The 17258-nt window shown below is 47.7% G+C and overlaps 1 protein-coding gene across 1 annotated transcript in view; it reads right to left on the bottom strand.

Moving 5' to 3' along the window:
* LOC123760811 (uncharacterized) overlaps nt 1-17258 on the bottom strand; it is a 79179-nt gene that overhangs the window by 55838 nt on the left and 6083 nt on the right. Inside the window, exon 3 of the mRNA XM_069307265.1 lies at nt 13124-13302. Within this exon, the coding sequence (XP_069163366.1) occupies nt 13124-13302 (179 nt within the window). The remainder of the gene's footprint in view (nt 1-13123; nt 13303-17258) is intronic.

Below are 17258 nucleotides of genomic sequence, written 5' to 3'. Positions count from 1 at the left end.
CACCCATGGCTCTACACCCCCCACAACACACCACCCATGGCTCTACACCCCCACAACACACCACCCATGGCTCTACACCCCCCACAACACACCACCCATGGCTCTACACCCGCACAACACACCACCCATGGCTCTACACCCCCCACAACACACCACCCATGGCTCTACACCCCCACAACACACCACCCATGGCTCTACACCCCCCACAACACACACCCATGGCTCTACACCCACCACAACACACCACCCATGGCTCTACACCCCCCACAACACACCACCCCATGTGCTCTACTACCCCCACAACACACCACCATGGCTCTACACCACCACAACACACCACCATGGCTCTACACCCCCACAACACATCACCCATGGCTCTACACCCCCCACAACACACCACCCATGGCTCTACACCCCTCACAACACATCACCCATGGCTCTACACCCCCACAACACACCACCCATGGCTCTACACCCACCACAACACACACCCATGGCTCTTCACCCACCACAACACACCACCCATGGCTCTACACCCCACCACAACACACCACCCATGGCTCTACACCCACCACAACACACCACCCATGGCTCTACACCCACCACAACACACTACCCATGGCTCTACACCCCACCACAACACATCACCCATGGCTCTACACCCCCCACAACACACCACCCATGGCTCTACACCCCCACAACACACCACCCATGGCTCTACACCCCACCACAACACACCACCCATGGCTCTACACCCCACCACAACACACCACCCATGGCTCTACACCCACCACAACACACCACCCATGGCTCTACACCCCACCACAACACATCACCCATGGCTCTACACCCACCACAACACACCACCCATGGCTCTACACCCCCACAACACATCACCCATGGCTCTACACCCCACCACAACACACCACCCATGGCTCTACACCCACCACAAACACACCACCCATGGCTCTACACCCCACCACAACACACTCACCCATGGCTCTACACCCACCACAACACATCCACCCATGGCTCTACACCCCACCACAACACACCACCCATGGCTCTACACCCCCACAACACACCACCCATGGCTCTACACCCCACCACAACACACCACCCATGGCTCTACACCCCCACAACACACCACCCATGGCTCTACACCCCCCACAACACACCACCCATGGCTCTACACCCACCACAACACACCACCCATGGCTCTACACCCCCACAACACACCACCCATGGCTCTACACCCCCCACAACACACCACCCATGGCTCTACACCCCCACAAACACACCACCCATGGCTCTACACCCCCACAACACACCACCCATGGCTCTACACCCCCCACAACACACACCCATGGCTCTACACCCCCCACAAACACACCACCCATGGCTCTACACCCCCCACAACACACCACCCATGGCTCTACACCCCCACAACACACCACCCATGGCTCTACACCCCCCACAACACACCACCCATGGCTCTACAACCCCCACAAAACACACCACCCATGGCTCTACACCCACCAACAACACACCACCCATGGCTCTACACCCCCCACAACACACACCCATGGCTCTACACACCCACCACAACACACCACCCATGGCTCCTACACCCACCCACAACACACCACCCATGGCTCATATACCCCCACACACACCACCCATGGCTCTATACCCCCCAAACACACCACCCATGGCTCTACACGCCACCACAACACACCACCCATGGCTCTACACCCCCACAACACATCACCCATGGCTCTACACCCCACAAACACAAACACCCATGGCTCTACAGCCCCACAAACATCACCCATGGCTCTACACCCCCCACAACACACCACCCATGGCTCTACACCCACCACAACACCACCACCCATGGCTCTTCACCCACCACACACACCACCCATGGCTCTACAACCCCACCACAACACACCACCCATGGCTCTTACACCCACCACAACACACCACCCATGGCTCTACACCCCACACAACACACTACCCATGGCTCTACACCCCACCACAACACATCACCATGGCTCTACACCCCCCAACAACACACCACCATGGCTCTACACCCCCACAACACACCACCCATGGCTCTACACCCCACCACAACACAACCACCCATGGCTCTACACCCACCACAACACACCACCCATGGCTCTACACCCACCACAACACACCACCCATGGCTCTACACCCCACCACAACACATCACCCATGGCTCTACACCACCACAACACACCACCCATGGCTCTACACCCCCACAACACATCACCCATGGCTCTACACCCCACCACAAACACACCACCCATGGCTCTACACCCCCACAACACACCACCCATGGCTCTACACCCCCACAACACACCACCCATGGCTCTACACCCCCACAACACACCACCCATGGCTCTACACCCACCACAACACACCACCCATGGCTCTACACCCCCACAACACACCACCCATGGCTCTACACCCCCCACAACACACCACCCATGGCTCTACACCCCCACAACACACCACCCATGGCTCTACACCCCCACAACACACCACCCATGGCTCTACACCCACCACAACACACCACCCATGGCTCTACACCCCCACAACACACCACCCAAGGCTCTACACCCCCCACAACACACCACCATGGCTCTACACCCCACAACACACCACCCATGGCTCTACACCCCCACAACACACCACCCAGGCTCTACACCCCCACAACACACCACCCATGGCTCTACACCCCCCACAACACACCACCCATGGCTCTACACCCCCACAACACACCACCCATGGCTCTACACCCCCACAACACACCACCCATGGCTCTACACCCCCACAACACACCACCCATGGCTCTACACCCCCACAACACACCACCCATGGCTCTACACCCACCACAACACAACACCATGGCTCTACACCCACCACAACACACCACCCATGGCTCTACACCCCCACAACACACCACCCATGGCTCTACCCCCCACAACACACCACCCATGGCTCTACACCCCCCACAACACACCACCATGGCTCTACACCCACCACAACACACCACCCATGGCTCTACACCCCCCACAACACACCACCCATGGCTCTACACCCACCACAACACAACACCCATGGCTCTACACCCCCACAACACACCACCCATGGCTCTACCCCCCACAACACACCACCCATGGCTCTACACCCCCACAACACACCACCCATGGCTCTACACCCCCCACAACCACCACCCATGGCTCTACACCCCCACAACACACCACCCATGGCTCTACACCCACCACAACACACCACCATGCTCTACACCCACCACAACACACCACCCATGGCTCTACACCCCCACAACACACCACCCATGGCTCTACACCCCCACAACACACCACCATGGCTCTACACCCACCACAACACACCACCCATGGCTCTACACCCCCCACAACACACCACCCATAGCTCTACACCCCCACAACACAACACCCATGGCTCTACACCCCCACAACACACACCCATGGCTCTACCCCCCACAACACACCACCCATGGCTCTACACCCCCCACAACACACCACCCATGGCTCTACACCCCCACAACACACCACCCATGGCTCTACACCCCTCACAACACACCACCCATGGCTCTACACCCCACCACAACACACCACCCATGCTCTACACCCACCACAACACACCACCCATGGCTCTACACCCCCCACAACACACCACCCATGGCTCTACACCCACCACAACACACCACCCATGGCTCTACACCCACCACAACACACCACCCATGGCTCTACACCCACCACAACACACCACCCATGGCTCTACACCCCACCACAACACACCACCTATGGCTCTACACCCCACCACAACACACCAACCATGGCTCTACATCCACCACAACACACCACCCATGGCTCTACACCCACCACAACACACCACCCATGGCTCTACACCCACCACAACACACCACCCATGGCTCTACACCCCACCACAACACACCACCCATGGCTCTACACCCCCCACAACACACCACCCATGGCTCTACACCTACCACAACACACCACCCATGGCTCTACACCCCACCACAACACACCACCCATGGCTCTACACCCCCCACAACACACCACCCATGGCTCTACACCCACCACAACACACCACCCATGGCTCTACACCCACCACAACACACCACCCATGGCTCTACACCCCCACAACACACCACCCATGGCTCTACACCCTCCACAACACATCACCCATGGCTCTACACCCACCACAACTCACCACCCATGGCTCTACACCCCCACAACACATCACCCATGGCTCTACACCCACCACAACACACCACCCATGGCTCTACACCCCCACAACACTAACAATCTCAATTGGCTCAGTTAATGCGAGCATAACAGTCGTAAGAGGAGAAGCAACAGTTGATACGCCCCAGCCACATCAACAGCAGCAGCAACAGCAGCAACAGCAGCAGCAGCAGCAGCAGCAGCAGCAGCAAGAAGGCTTCTAAACAGCCGCACCAGCAGCTGTAATTAGGGCTGGTGGGTGGCACTAGGGACTGCATTAAGTGCATCATGGTGTGGAGGCTCTCGCTTACTGCCCTTATTTTGAGAGACTTGTGGCCGGGATGGTGGTGGGAGAGGGACCAGGATGCTGGGATGGTGGTGGGAGAGAGAGAGACCAGGATGCTGGGATGGTGGTGGGAGAGAGAGACCAGGATGCTGGGATGGTGGTGGGAGAGAGAGACCAGGATGCTGGGATGGTGGTGGGAGAGAGAGACCAGGATGCTGGGATGGTGGTGGGAGAGAGGGACCAGGATGCTGGGATGGTGGTGGGAGAGAGAGACCAGGATGCTGGGATGGTGGTTGGGGAGAGAAACCAGGATGCTGGGATGGTGGTGGGAGAGAGGGACCAGGATGCTGGGATGGTGGTGGGAGAGAGGGACCAGGATGCTGGGATGGTGGTGGGAGAGAGAGGACCAGGATGCTGGGATGGTGGTGGGAGAGAGAGACCAGGATGCTGGGATGGTGGTGGGAGAGAGGGACCAGGATGCTGGGATGATGTTGGGAGAGAGAGACCAGGATGCTGGGATGGTGGTGGGAGAGAGAGAGACCAACAAACCTTGCTGACACTCCTCATCTGTTGTGTGAGAGTGTATTTAGCTTCATAGCTCTCTCTCTCTCTCTCTCTCTCTCTCTCTCTCTCTCTCTCTCTCTCTCTCTCTCTCTCTCTCTCTCTCTCTCTCTCTCTCTCTCTCTCTCTCTCTCTCTCTCTCTCTCTCCCTCTCTCTCTCTCTCTCTCTCTCTCTCTCTCTCTCTCTCTCTCTCTCTCTCTCCTCTCTCTCTCTCTCTCTCTCTCTCTCTCTCTCTCTCTCTCTCTCCCTCTCTCTCTCTCTCTCTCTCTCTCTCTCTCTCTCTCTCTCTCTCTCTCTCCCTCTCTCTCTCTCTCTCTCTCTCTCCCTCTATCTCTCTCTCTCTCTCTCTCTCTTCCCTCTATCTCTCTGGGTCAGAGTTCTTCCTCCTGGACGAGACGGAACAGCATTATCACATTTCTTACGGGACCATTTATCAATTCATTCTCATGACTTGATAAAAGTTCAAGGCAGACCGAAACGTTGTGATAATGGTTCAGAACGGACCGAAACGTCGTAATAAGAGTCCTGGATGGACCGAAACGTAGGTAATAAGAGTCCTGGATTGACCGAAGCGTCGTAATAAGAGTCCAGGACGGACCGAAACGTAGTGATAATGAATCAGGACGGACCGAAACGTCGTGATACTGGTCCATAATGGACCTAAATAGTTGTCCCTTCCTTTGTTTCATATAAGGGGGGTTAAATGCCCCATTTAAAACACTGCTATTCTGAGTTTCAATGAAATAGGATAATCTGAACTCAATTAACCATTGATTCAAGCATATGCTGACTTATGTCATGAGATTAGGGGGGGGGTTTACTGATTTACTGATTTACATATTACTGAATATGTAAATCAGTAAATCCACGTCTCGGAAAGAGGGTGTGTGGATTCATCGATCAGTAAGCAACCAATCCCGAGAGAAGCCTACGAGATGATTGGCGAATTTTAACTACCAAAATAAAGGGGGATATAGCTTCACATATATATATAAAATACCCCACAAAAAAGTTATCATCAATAACAGTTAACATTTTATATAAAGCTTCACAAATGACAACAACAACGTCAAACCAACGTCCCAAGAGTGAATATGATGTCATCCGCTGATGCAAAACAAGGACGTCACTACTCAAACAATGACGTAGGTGGAGGGTTAAGGGGGGTGGGGGAGGGTACATCAGTGATGTCAGGGCTCGGAGGCTGGCAGCTCGGGGGGTGAGAAATGTTGCAAATTTAAGAGTTCTTAAACGACTGAAGACTAACGCTGTCGCGCGGCAATTTTCCCTAATGAACAAAAGTTTGGGTCCGTCAGCTAATGGTCTCATGCGTTGGTGAGGGAAAAGGCGCATATTTGTGTGATATTCTGGACCATGCAAACAAACCAATGAATACGTACACACACATACACACAACCAGGAACACACACGCACACATACACACAGGGGGCCTCGTAGCCTGGTGGATAGCGCGCAGGGCTCGTAATTCTGTGGCGCGGGTTCGATTCCCGCACGAGGCAGAAACAAATGGGCAAAGTTTCTTTCACCCTAAGTGCCCCTGTTACCTAGCAGTAAATAGGTACCTGGGAGCTCCGGTGTCACAGGCACCGGAGCAGAGCGCGGTGTCACAGGCACCGGAGCAGAGCGCGATGTCACAGGCACCGGAGCAGAGCTCGGTGTCACAGGCACCGGAGCAGAGCGCGGTGTCACAGGCACCGGAGCAGAGCTCGGTGTCACAGGCACCGGAGCAGAGCTCGGTGTCACAGGCACCGGAGCAGAGCGCGATGTCACAGGCACCGGAGCAGAGCTCGGTGTCACAGGCACCGGAGCAGAGCGCGGTGTCACAGGCACCGGAGCAGAGCGCGGTGTCACAGGCACCGGAGCAGAGCTCGGTGTCACAGGCACCGGAGCAGAGCTCGGTGTCACAGGCACCGGAGCAGAGCTCGGTGTCACAGGCACCGGAGCAGAGCTCGGTGTCACAGGCACCGGAGCAGGGCACAGTGTCGGGGGCGCCGCAGCATAGTGCGGTCCCTGGCAGAGGGAAACAAACAAAACAAAGCCCCAAAATCTGTTGGTATTACAGATGGGCAACCTGTAAGCACGGGGAATCGGGAAGAATAAATGGAACATGTACACACGATCACCCTAGAAAGTGCAGAAACCTCCTCAATACAGGTAAATGTACCAAAAGCTGTGAATTCTTTCACCCAGAAATTTGCAAGAACTCTTTGGACAGGGAAGAGTGCTTCAATGCTGAATGCCCAGCTTTTCATATAAGAGGTACCAGGCGAATAAAACCGACAGACTACCGGGATATCCCCACTAGATTTTGAAGAAGCCATAAACAGTATGCCTATGCACTCTGCACCAGGCCCGGATTCTTGGAACTCCATATTCATCAAGAACTGTAAAAAACCACTATCGCAGGCCCTTCACATTCTGTGGAGACAAAGCCAAGATACTGGCGTTATCCCTGACATACTAAAAACAGCAGAGATAGCACCACTCCATAAAGGAGGAAATAAGGCAGAGGCAAAAAATTACAGACCGATAGCACTAACATCGCACATCATAAAAATTTTTGAGAGAGTGCTAAGAAGTAAGATCACAAAATACATGGAATCACAGCATCTCCATAACCCCGGACAACATGGTTTCAGAACAGGGCGCTCTTGCCTGTCGCAGTTGCTGGACCACTATGATATGGCATTAGATGCTATGGAAGACAAACAAAACGCTGATGTAATTTACACTGATTTCGCAAAAGCTTTTGATAAATGTGACCATGGTGTTATTGCACATAAAATGCGTTCAAAAGGAATTACCGGGAAAATAGGCAGATGGATCTACAATTTCCTGACTGACAGAACCCAATGTGTAATAGTCAACAAAATAAAATCCAGCCCATCAACCGTGAAGAGCTCAGTCCCCCAGGGTACTGTGCTTGCTCCAGTACTTTTTCTCATCCTCATATCGGACATAGACCAGAACACAACCTATAGCACTGTATCATCCTTTGCAGATGACACTAGGATTTTCATGAGAGTTGGCAACATAGAGGACACGGCAAACCTCCAATCAGATGTAGATCAGGTCTTTCTATGGGCTACAGAAAATAATATGGTATTCAACGAGGATAAGTTTCAGCTCATGCGCTACGGAAAAATTGAAAATATAAAAACAGAAACCACGTACAAAACGCAGGCAAATCATAACATAGAACGAAAAGGCAATGTAAAGGACCTGGGTGTACTCATGTCGGAAGACCTTACCTTTAAAGAACACAATAAAGTAGCCGTCACAACTGCAAGAAAAATGACAGGTTGGATAACAAGAACTTTTCACACTAGAGATGCTATACCGATGATGATACTTTTCAAAACGCTTGTGCTCTCTAGAGTGGAGTACTGCTGCACAATGACAGCCCCTTTCAAAGCTGGAGAAATTGCTGACCTAGAGAGCGTGCAGAGATCCTTTACTGCTAGAATCCACTCAGTAAAACATCTAAATTACTGGGACCGACTAAAGAGCCTAAATCTGTACTCCCTTGAGCGCAGGCGGGAGAGATACATAATAATTTACACGTGGAAAATAATTGAGGGGCTGGTCCCAAACCTGCACACAGAAATAACACCACATGAGACCAGAAGACATGGCAGGATGTGCAGAATACCCCCGTTGAAAAGCAGAGGTGCAACAGGTACTCTGAGAGAGAACTCTATCAACATCAGGGGTCCGAGACTGTTCAACACGCTTCCACTACACATAAGGGGCATAACTGGCAAACCCCTCACAGTGTTCAAGAGAGAACTGGATAAGCACCTCCAAAGGATACCTGATCAACCAGGCTGTGACTCATACGTCAGGCTGCGAGCAGCCGCGTCTAACAGCCTGGTTGATCAGTCCAGCAACCAGGAGGCCTGGTCGACGACCGGGCCGCGGGGACACTAAGCCCCGAAAGCACCTCAAGGTAACCTCAAGGTAAGGAGTTAGTCAGCTGTCACGGGCTGCTTCCTGGGGTGTGTGTGTGTGAGGTGTGGAAAAAAAAATAAAAGTAGTTAGTAAACAGTTGATTGACAGTTGAGAGGCGGGCCGAAAGAGCAAAGCTCAACCCCCGCAAAAACACAACTAGTAAACACACATACACTTGTACAACAGTTGATTGACGGTTCAGAGGTGGGACCAAAGAGCCAGAGCTCAACCCCCCCGCAAGCACAAATAGTTGAGTACAAATAGGCGACTACACCAGGCGTGTGTGTATATGACAGGTTACACCAGGCCTGTCCCTCCTGAAGTCCACATCAAGAGCATAACATCAGCGGCATATGTCAGGTTGGCCAATATAAGAACGGACTTTAGAAACTTGTGTAAGGAATCATCCAGAACCTTGTATACCACGTATGTCAGACCAATCCTGAAGTATGTAGCTCCAGCATGGAGTCCATATCTCGTCAAGCATAAAACTAAACTGGAAAAAGTTCAAAGGTTAAACACCAGACTATTGTCCGAACTGAGGGACATGAACTATGAGGACAGACTTCGGGAATTAAACCTTACGTCGCTGGAAGACGGGTACATGATCACGACATAAAAGATTATCAAAGGAATTGATAGGGGGTAGACAAAAACAGTTTATGTAACACAAGGGGCACACGCACTAGGGGACACAGGTGGAAACTGAGTGCCCAAATGATCCACAGATATATTAGAAAGAACTTTTTTAGTGTCAGAGTGGTTGACAAATGGAATGCATTAGACAGTGATGTGGTGGAGGCTGACTCCATACACAGTTTCATGTGTAGATATGATAGAGACCAATAGGCTCAGAAACCTTGTACACCAGCTGTACCTCAGCCACCAGTTGAGAGGCGGGACCAAAGAGCCAAAGTTCAACCCCCGAAAGCACAACTAGGTAACTACAACTAGGTGACTACACAAACAACAACCCCCCCCCTTCCGCAAACACACAAACTCCCCCCCCCCCCACACACAACTCCCCCTACAATCACAACCCCCAAAACAAACACACGATCCACCTCACACACCAAACCCCCCCCCCCCAAAAAAAAAAACACTCACACACAACTCCCAAACACACGCACACACACACACACACACACACACACACACACACACACACACACACACACACACACACACACACACACACACACACACACACACACACACACACACAAACACACACACACACACACATTTCTGACAAAAATGGACAACAAGTAGAACTTTTAAAGACTCATTTTCCTGAGGCCTTCAATGACGTTGAGGAGTTGAGTCACTAATGACTTGGTGTATACTGTAAATGAACGAAAGGGGGAAGGAAGGGTGGAGATGAGATAAGAAAGGAAGAGAGAAGTGGGTGAACAAGTGCATAAGGAAGAAAGAAAGAGGAGAAAAAAAATAAGGGAGCAGAGGCGAAGTGGGAAAAGGTAAGGATGAAAAAAGAGATAGAGAGAGAGATGGAGATAGAGACACTCAGAGAGACAGAGAGAGTCGCGGAAGGGAAAGAGACAGAGAGCGAACGATTTGAGATTAATGGAGAGAGATGAGGAGGATAAAGAGAAAACCATTACATAGGAAAAACTAAATAGATCCAAGAAGAGAGGTTATATTTCGAAATCATCTACTAATCTCTCTCTACAGACGAAGTCAAGAGAAAAAAGTCGAAGGCTCACCACCTACCCTCTTCCCAGCTCACACTTCATGGAATAACGAAAATAATTCACGTAACACAACAGGCCTATCGAAAATAGCCACAAAAATAAATAAATCAGATACAAAAAATTATTCCCCAAAGTCTGCGACTAGTATTATTGTGGCCAAAGCTGCAGTCTTGTAACTGAGATAAATTTTATTGTATTTGAAGTTGAAATTGTTAATATTTTGTACTTTAACCAATCAATTAAGCATTTTATGATTTTTTTTAACTAATTAGGCTTTTACTCTAACAGTAAACTGAAATAAATTATGTTTTTCTGAAACTCTAACTAATGAATCCTGCATGTTTTGTAATTGTAATTGATTAATTAATTTATTTTCTGTAATAGTAACTAATTAATTATACATTTTCCGTAATAGAAGCTAATTTTTGGGGTTTTTCCGAATTTATATGAAATTAGTTATGGATTTATTTTCCATAAAAAAAAATAATTTATACATATAAAAGTGCAAAAAAAAAAAAATAAAGAAATGTAACATTTTCTTTAAAATTGTAAAAGTAATTACGAAATGTCGCGGATATTTCTTACTGCTGTTAAGGCATGCTCTTGACAGCTGAAGGAGCCCAATTTAGTGACAGTTTATAGTTTAAAAACGTCAAAATATAGTGCGGGAGAAGCGCCAAATGAAAGGGCAGGAAATGTCGGCGAATGAAGGCAATTGGGGTAAGATATGGCACTCTCAGTAGAGTCGTACGTGCCTTTTCAAGATAAAAGATAAGGTCAAAACTCTCTCGTTTGCGGTCTGCAAAGGAACACATCTCAAATGTCAAGATCTAACATTGGGGAAACATTTTTTGGTTATTGAACGTATCTTGAGACGTTTGGACATACGATTTGTGGATGAGTGGAATGGCTTCCTAAGATAATAAGAAAGATAGGATAAATAAAACGTCAGTGGAACTCAAAAGGAGTTAAAACCAATTTACATATGAAAAGGTATTCGAACCTACAATCATATGAGACCAGTTTTCACCTCTAGGTATTTTCACGAGTTTTAGGCAAGTTTCCTTTAGTGTCAGGGAGGTTTTCGAGGGTTTGCTGAAAAGTTTTCACGCGTTTCAGAAGAGTTTTCGTGAAATAAAGTGCGTGAGCTTGGAGTCAGTGGTTCGAGCCCTCATTCAACCCGGATGACTGGAAGAGTTTTTATGAGTTTCTGGCAATCAAAAAATCAACCAGTGCAGGAACGATTCACAGACCAACCGGGCTGTGGTGGGTATGTGCGCCTGGGGACCGTTCCAAGCAACAGCCTGGTGGACCAAACTCTCACAAGTCAAGCCTGGCTTCGGGCCGAGCTTGGGGAGTAGAAGAACTCCCAGAACCCCATCAAACAGTTATCCCAGAGCAGCAAGATTACACAATATCACAGAAATTCAATGAACCAATCCTTTAGCTGTTCAACCGTGCTCGCCCAGCCGTAATTCAAGACCTGGTTGTAAACTATCTGACAGCTCGTGTTCCAAGGATACAATGGGGGAGCTATCAGAGAAGGAGCGAGTGTTGAGGAAGGGGGTGGAGGTAGGGCGTGGAAGGAGGGGGGAAATTATCAAAAGAAAGCGCCAAGCCATTAAGACTATATAGCACTTGGATCAGGATACGGATTTGGACGGGGGAGGAATAGTGCCCAACCACTTCGACGGGGGAAGGGAAAGGGTGGAAAAGGGGAATACAGGGAACGGATGTTCGACAACCGGTTCTCAGGAAGGAGAGGGGAAGTACTAGCTTCGTACACCACACTGCTTCATGTTGACCAGATTACACACTAGAAGGTGAAGGGACGACGACGTTTCGGTCCGTCCTGGACCATTCTCAAGTCGATTGAGAATTGTCCAGGACGGACCGAAACGTCGTCGTGCCTTCATCTTCTAGTGTGTGGTCTGGTCAACATTCTTCAGTCACGTTATTGTTACTCATCGCTTCATGCTTTTGGGGAAGGAAGGAAAAGTCATTAGTTTTCCCTTTGGCTGCCTCCGGGGTGTTCCAAGGGCTGGAACATACCGATATAGCAAATATATTAAGTGATATCATGCAAAAGGTGGGATGATATCACAATCCCCCCCCCCCACACAGACTCTCACCTAATCGTCACATTCTTTACGAACTCAAAACAATCCGTTAAAAAAAAAACTGTGAGGGATTATCCACAAAACTAAATCACCAAACAAAGTGATCGGATCACCAGGACTCAAAGTAACACAACAAAAAAGTAACTCACATTGAACAAGAAGGTGAAGTTATACGCGGGCGTGTTAGCGCGGGCGGCGCAAGTTAGGGTGGCAGAGTCCCCCGCCCGCAACCCGCCCACGCCGCCCACGCCACCCACGCCGACGATCTTGCTGGCCACCCGTCCTTGGCTGCCACCCCCCTCGATGCTGATGCTGGCCTCGGGGACATCTGTGGCAGACGGAGATGAGAGAAGATGATGCTAAAACTTTTTTTTCAGAATATTTTAACATAATCATAAAGTCAAATAACAATTGTTCATTAAAAAATGACAGTAATCTTATATCATTCTATAGTAATCTATAGTAATCATTCTATAATTTATAGTAATCTATAGTAATCATTCTATAATCTATAGTAATCAATAGTAATCATTCTATAATCTATAGTAATCATTCTATAATCTATAGTAATCATTCTATAATCTATAGTAATCATTCTATAATCTATAGTAATCATTCTATAATCTATAGTAATCATTCTATAATCTATAGTAATCATTCTATAATCTATAGTAATCATTCTATAATCTATAGTAATCATTCTATAATCTATAGTAATCATTCTATAATCTATAGTAATCATTCTATAGACAGTAATCTATATCATTGAAGAATGACAGTAATTATAGCTACATCATTCAAGAATGACAGTAACTATAGCAATATCATTTAAGAATGACAGTAACTATAGCTATATCATTCAAGGATGATAATAACTATATATCATTCAGGGATGATAGTAACTATATCTATATCATTCAAGAATGACAGTAACAATAGCTATATCATTCAAGAATGACTAACTATAGCTAAATCATTCAAGAATGACAGTAACTATAGCTATATCATTCAAGAATGACAGTAACAATAGCTATATCATTCAAGAATGACTAACTATAGCTAAATCATTCAAGAATGACAGTAACTATAGCTATATCATTCAAGAATGACAGTAACTATAACTAAATCATTCAAGAATATCAGTACCTATAGCTATATAATTCAAGAATGACAGTAACTATAGCTATATCAATCAAGGATGCCAGTAACTATATATATCAATCAAGGATGACAGTAACTATATCTATATCAATCAAGAATGACAGTAACTATAGCTATAATGAACAAAATACGGTCTGTTATGCTCAAAAATATTTCTTGTGCTAATAATTTTGTTATCGTTATTATAATTTCGTTATTTTTATCATTTTAATATTATCCAAATATATATTTTTTAATCTTAAATAATCTTTAATCTGGAATGTCTCATTATCTGGAATGTCGCGTATTCTTGCACAATAAGTCTCTATTTCTCTCTCTCTCTCTCTCTCACTCTCTCTCTCTCTCTCTCTCTCTCTCTCTCTCTCTCTCTCTCTCTCTCTCTCTCTCTCTCTCTCTCTCTCACTCTCTCTCTCTCTCTCTCTCTCTCTCTCTCTCTCTCTCTCTCTCTCTCTCTCTCTCTCTCTCTCTCTCTCTCTCTCTCTCTCTCTCTCTCTCTTTCTCTCTCTCTCTCTCTCTCTCTCTCTCTCTCTCTCTCTCTCTCTCTCTCTCTCTCTCTCTCTCTCTCTCTCTCTCTCTCTCTCACTCTCTCACTCAATCATTTAATAGTATTTCTCTGTTGTTCTTTTTACTCGTTTAGTAGCTTTTCTCTGTCTCGAGATTTATCTTCACAGATTGCTTTTATTTTGTCGTCTCTCATTTCTCTTTTGCCCCTCTCTCTCTCTCTCTCTCTTGCGTTCATCCATACTCTTTTTTTTCAGCTTCACCCTTCATTTACTTCGTGTCTCCTTTGTTTTGTCTTACCGTTCTGTTTACCTTTCTCTCTCTCTCTCTCTCTCTCTCTCTCTCTCTCTCTCTCTCTCTCTCTCTCTCTCTCTCTCTCTCTCTCTCTCTCTCTCTCTCTCTCTCTGCCATTCTTCCTATCACCATCTTCCTCCTTCCCACTACCTTTTCTCCCCTCCCTGTCATTCTCCCTTCAGCACTAGAGAGGCTTCTGGGGGGGAGGGTGGGCACAATGCCTGTTAATGCCACTATTGACTGTCTGCTTAACCTACTTAGACGCCAGCACTTTAATTAACGTCCAGGCCACCCCAGAGTGCAGCTCTCATATATATATATATATATATATATATATATATATATGTCGTACCTAATAGCCAGAACGCACTTCTCAGCCTACTATGAAAGACCCGATTTGCCTAATAAGCCAAGTTTTCCTGAATTATTATATTTTCTCAAATTTTTTTCTTATGAAATGATAAAGCTACCCATTTCATTATGTATAAGGTCAATTTTTTTTTATTGGAGTTAAAATTAACGTAGATATATGACCGAACCTAACCAACCCTACCTAACCTAACCTAACCTATCTTTATAGATTAGGTTAAGTTAGGTAGCCGAAAAAGTTAGGTTAGGTTAGGTTAGGTAGGTTAGGTAGTCGAAAAACAACTAATTCATGAAAACTTGGCTTATTAGGCAAATCGGGCCTTGCATAGTAGGCAGAGAAGTGCGTTCTGGCTACTAGGTACGACATTATATATATATATATATATATATATATATATATATATATATATATATATATATATATATATATATATATATATAGTGTTCTCGTGTGTGTAGGTGAGTCGTAGCTATAAGCTAACTACCATGTTGTTCTTAATATAGATATTTGAGGTCTTAAGTCCTACTTTGTGTTGATTTCCTGACGAGATTAGGGTGAGCAAGTGATGTAATTTTTCTCGTAAAGATTATTATTATTCTCTGGAGTGAAGGTGAAATCTCACATGAGATTATTTCTCAGCTTCAGGTACATATACAAATTAAATGGTGAATCTGATTTTTCTTTTTTGTATGAGTGCTATTCAAGGTTGTGGAGTAGGGGTGAGAGAGGGGAAAGTGATGGGGGAAAGAAGGGGAAATGGGATGGAGGAGTGGGAGAGGGGAGGGGTTCAGCTCTCTGGGAAAGTGGAGGTATTGGTAGAGGTAAAATTCCTTGAAGGGAGAGATTGGGGGGAGGTATTAGTGCATATTGAAAAGGGAGGAAAATACAGAATGGGGAAAGAGTTGGGAGGGATGGGAGAGTTGTGGGACGGGAGATTTGTGTGATGGTTGAATAGTTGGATGAGCGGATGAGAAAGATTGTATTTCTGGCTGTACTAGGGGTAAAGATGAGGGCATTCTGCAGACAGTCGAGAATATCGTCCATGAGAAACAGATTCACGAGAAAGAGGTCCGTGAAAAAGGGATCCACGAGAAAGGGGTCCATGAGAAAGAGATCCACGGGAAAGAAGTCCACGCAAAAGAGATCCACTGGAAAGAGGTCCACGAGAAAGAGATCCACGGGAAAGAGGTCTATGAGAAAGAGATCCACGAGAAAGAGGTCCATGAGAAAGAGATCCACGGGAAAGAGGTCCATGAGAAAGAGATCCACGGGTAAGAGAACCACGGGAAAGAGGTCCCTGAGAAAGAGATCCACGGGAAAGAGGTCCATGAGAAAGATCCACGAGAAAGAGGTCCATGAGAAAGAGATCCACGAGAAAGAGGTCCATGAGAAAGAGATCCACGAGAAAGAGGTCCATGAGAAAGAGATCCACGGGAAAGAGGTCCTATGAGAAAGAGATCCACGAGAAAGAGGTCCATGAGAAAGAGATCCACGGGAAAGAGGTCCATGAGAAAGAGATCCACGAGAAAGAGGTCCATGAGAAAGAGATCCACGGGAAAGAGGTCCATGAGAAAGAGATCCCCCGGGAAAGAGGTCCATGAGAAAGAGACCCCCCGGGAAAGAGGTCCATGAGAAAGAGATCCACGGGAAAGAGGTCCCTGAGAAAGAGATCCACGGGAAAGAGGTCCATGAGAAAGAGACCCACGGGAAAGAGGTCCATGAGAAAGAGACCCCCCGGGAAAGAGGTCCATGAGAAAGAGATCCACGGGAAAGAGGTCCATGAGAAAGAGATCCCCCGGGAAAGAGGTCCATGAGAAAGAGACCCACGGGAAAGAGGTCCATGAGAAAGAGATCCACGAGAAAGAGGTCCATGAGAAAGAGATCCACGGGAAAGAGGTCCATGAGAAAGAGATCCCCCGGGAAAGAGGTCCATGAGAAAGAGACCCACGGGAAAGACG

Source organism: Procambarus clarkii, chromosome 60 (assembly GCF_040958095.1).
Source record: "Procambarus clarkii isolate CNS0578487 chromosome 60, FALCON_Pclarkii_2.0, whole genome shotgun sequence".
NCBI lineage: Eukaryota > Metazoa > Arthropoda > Malacostraca > Decapoda > Cambaridae > Procambarus > Procambarus clarkii.
Note: the sequence above shows the minus strand (reverse complement) of the source record. Positions and strands in the feature narration are given on the sequence as shown.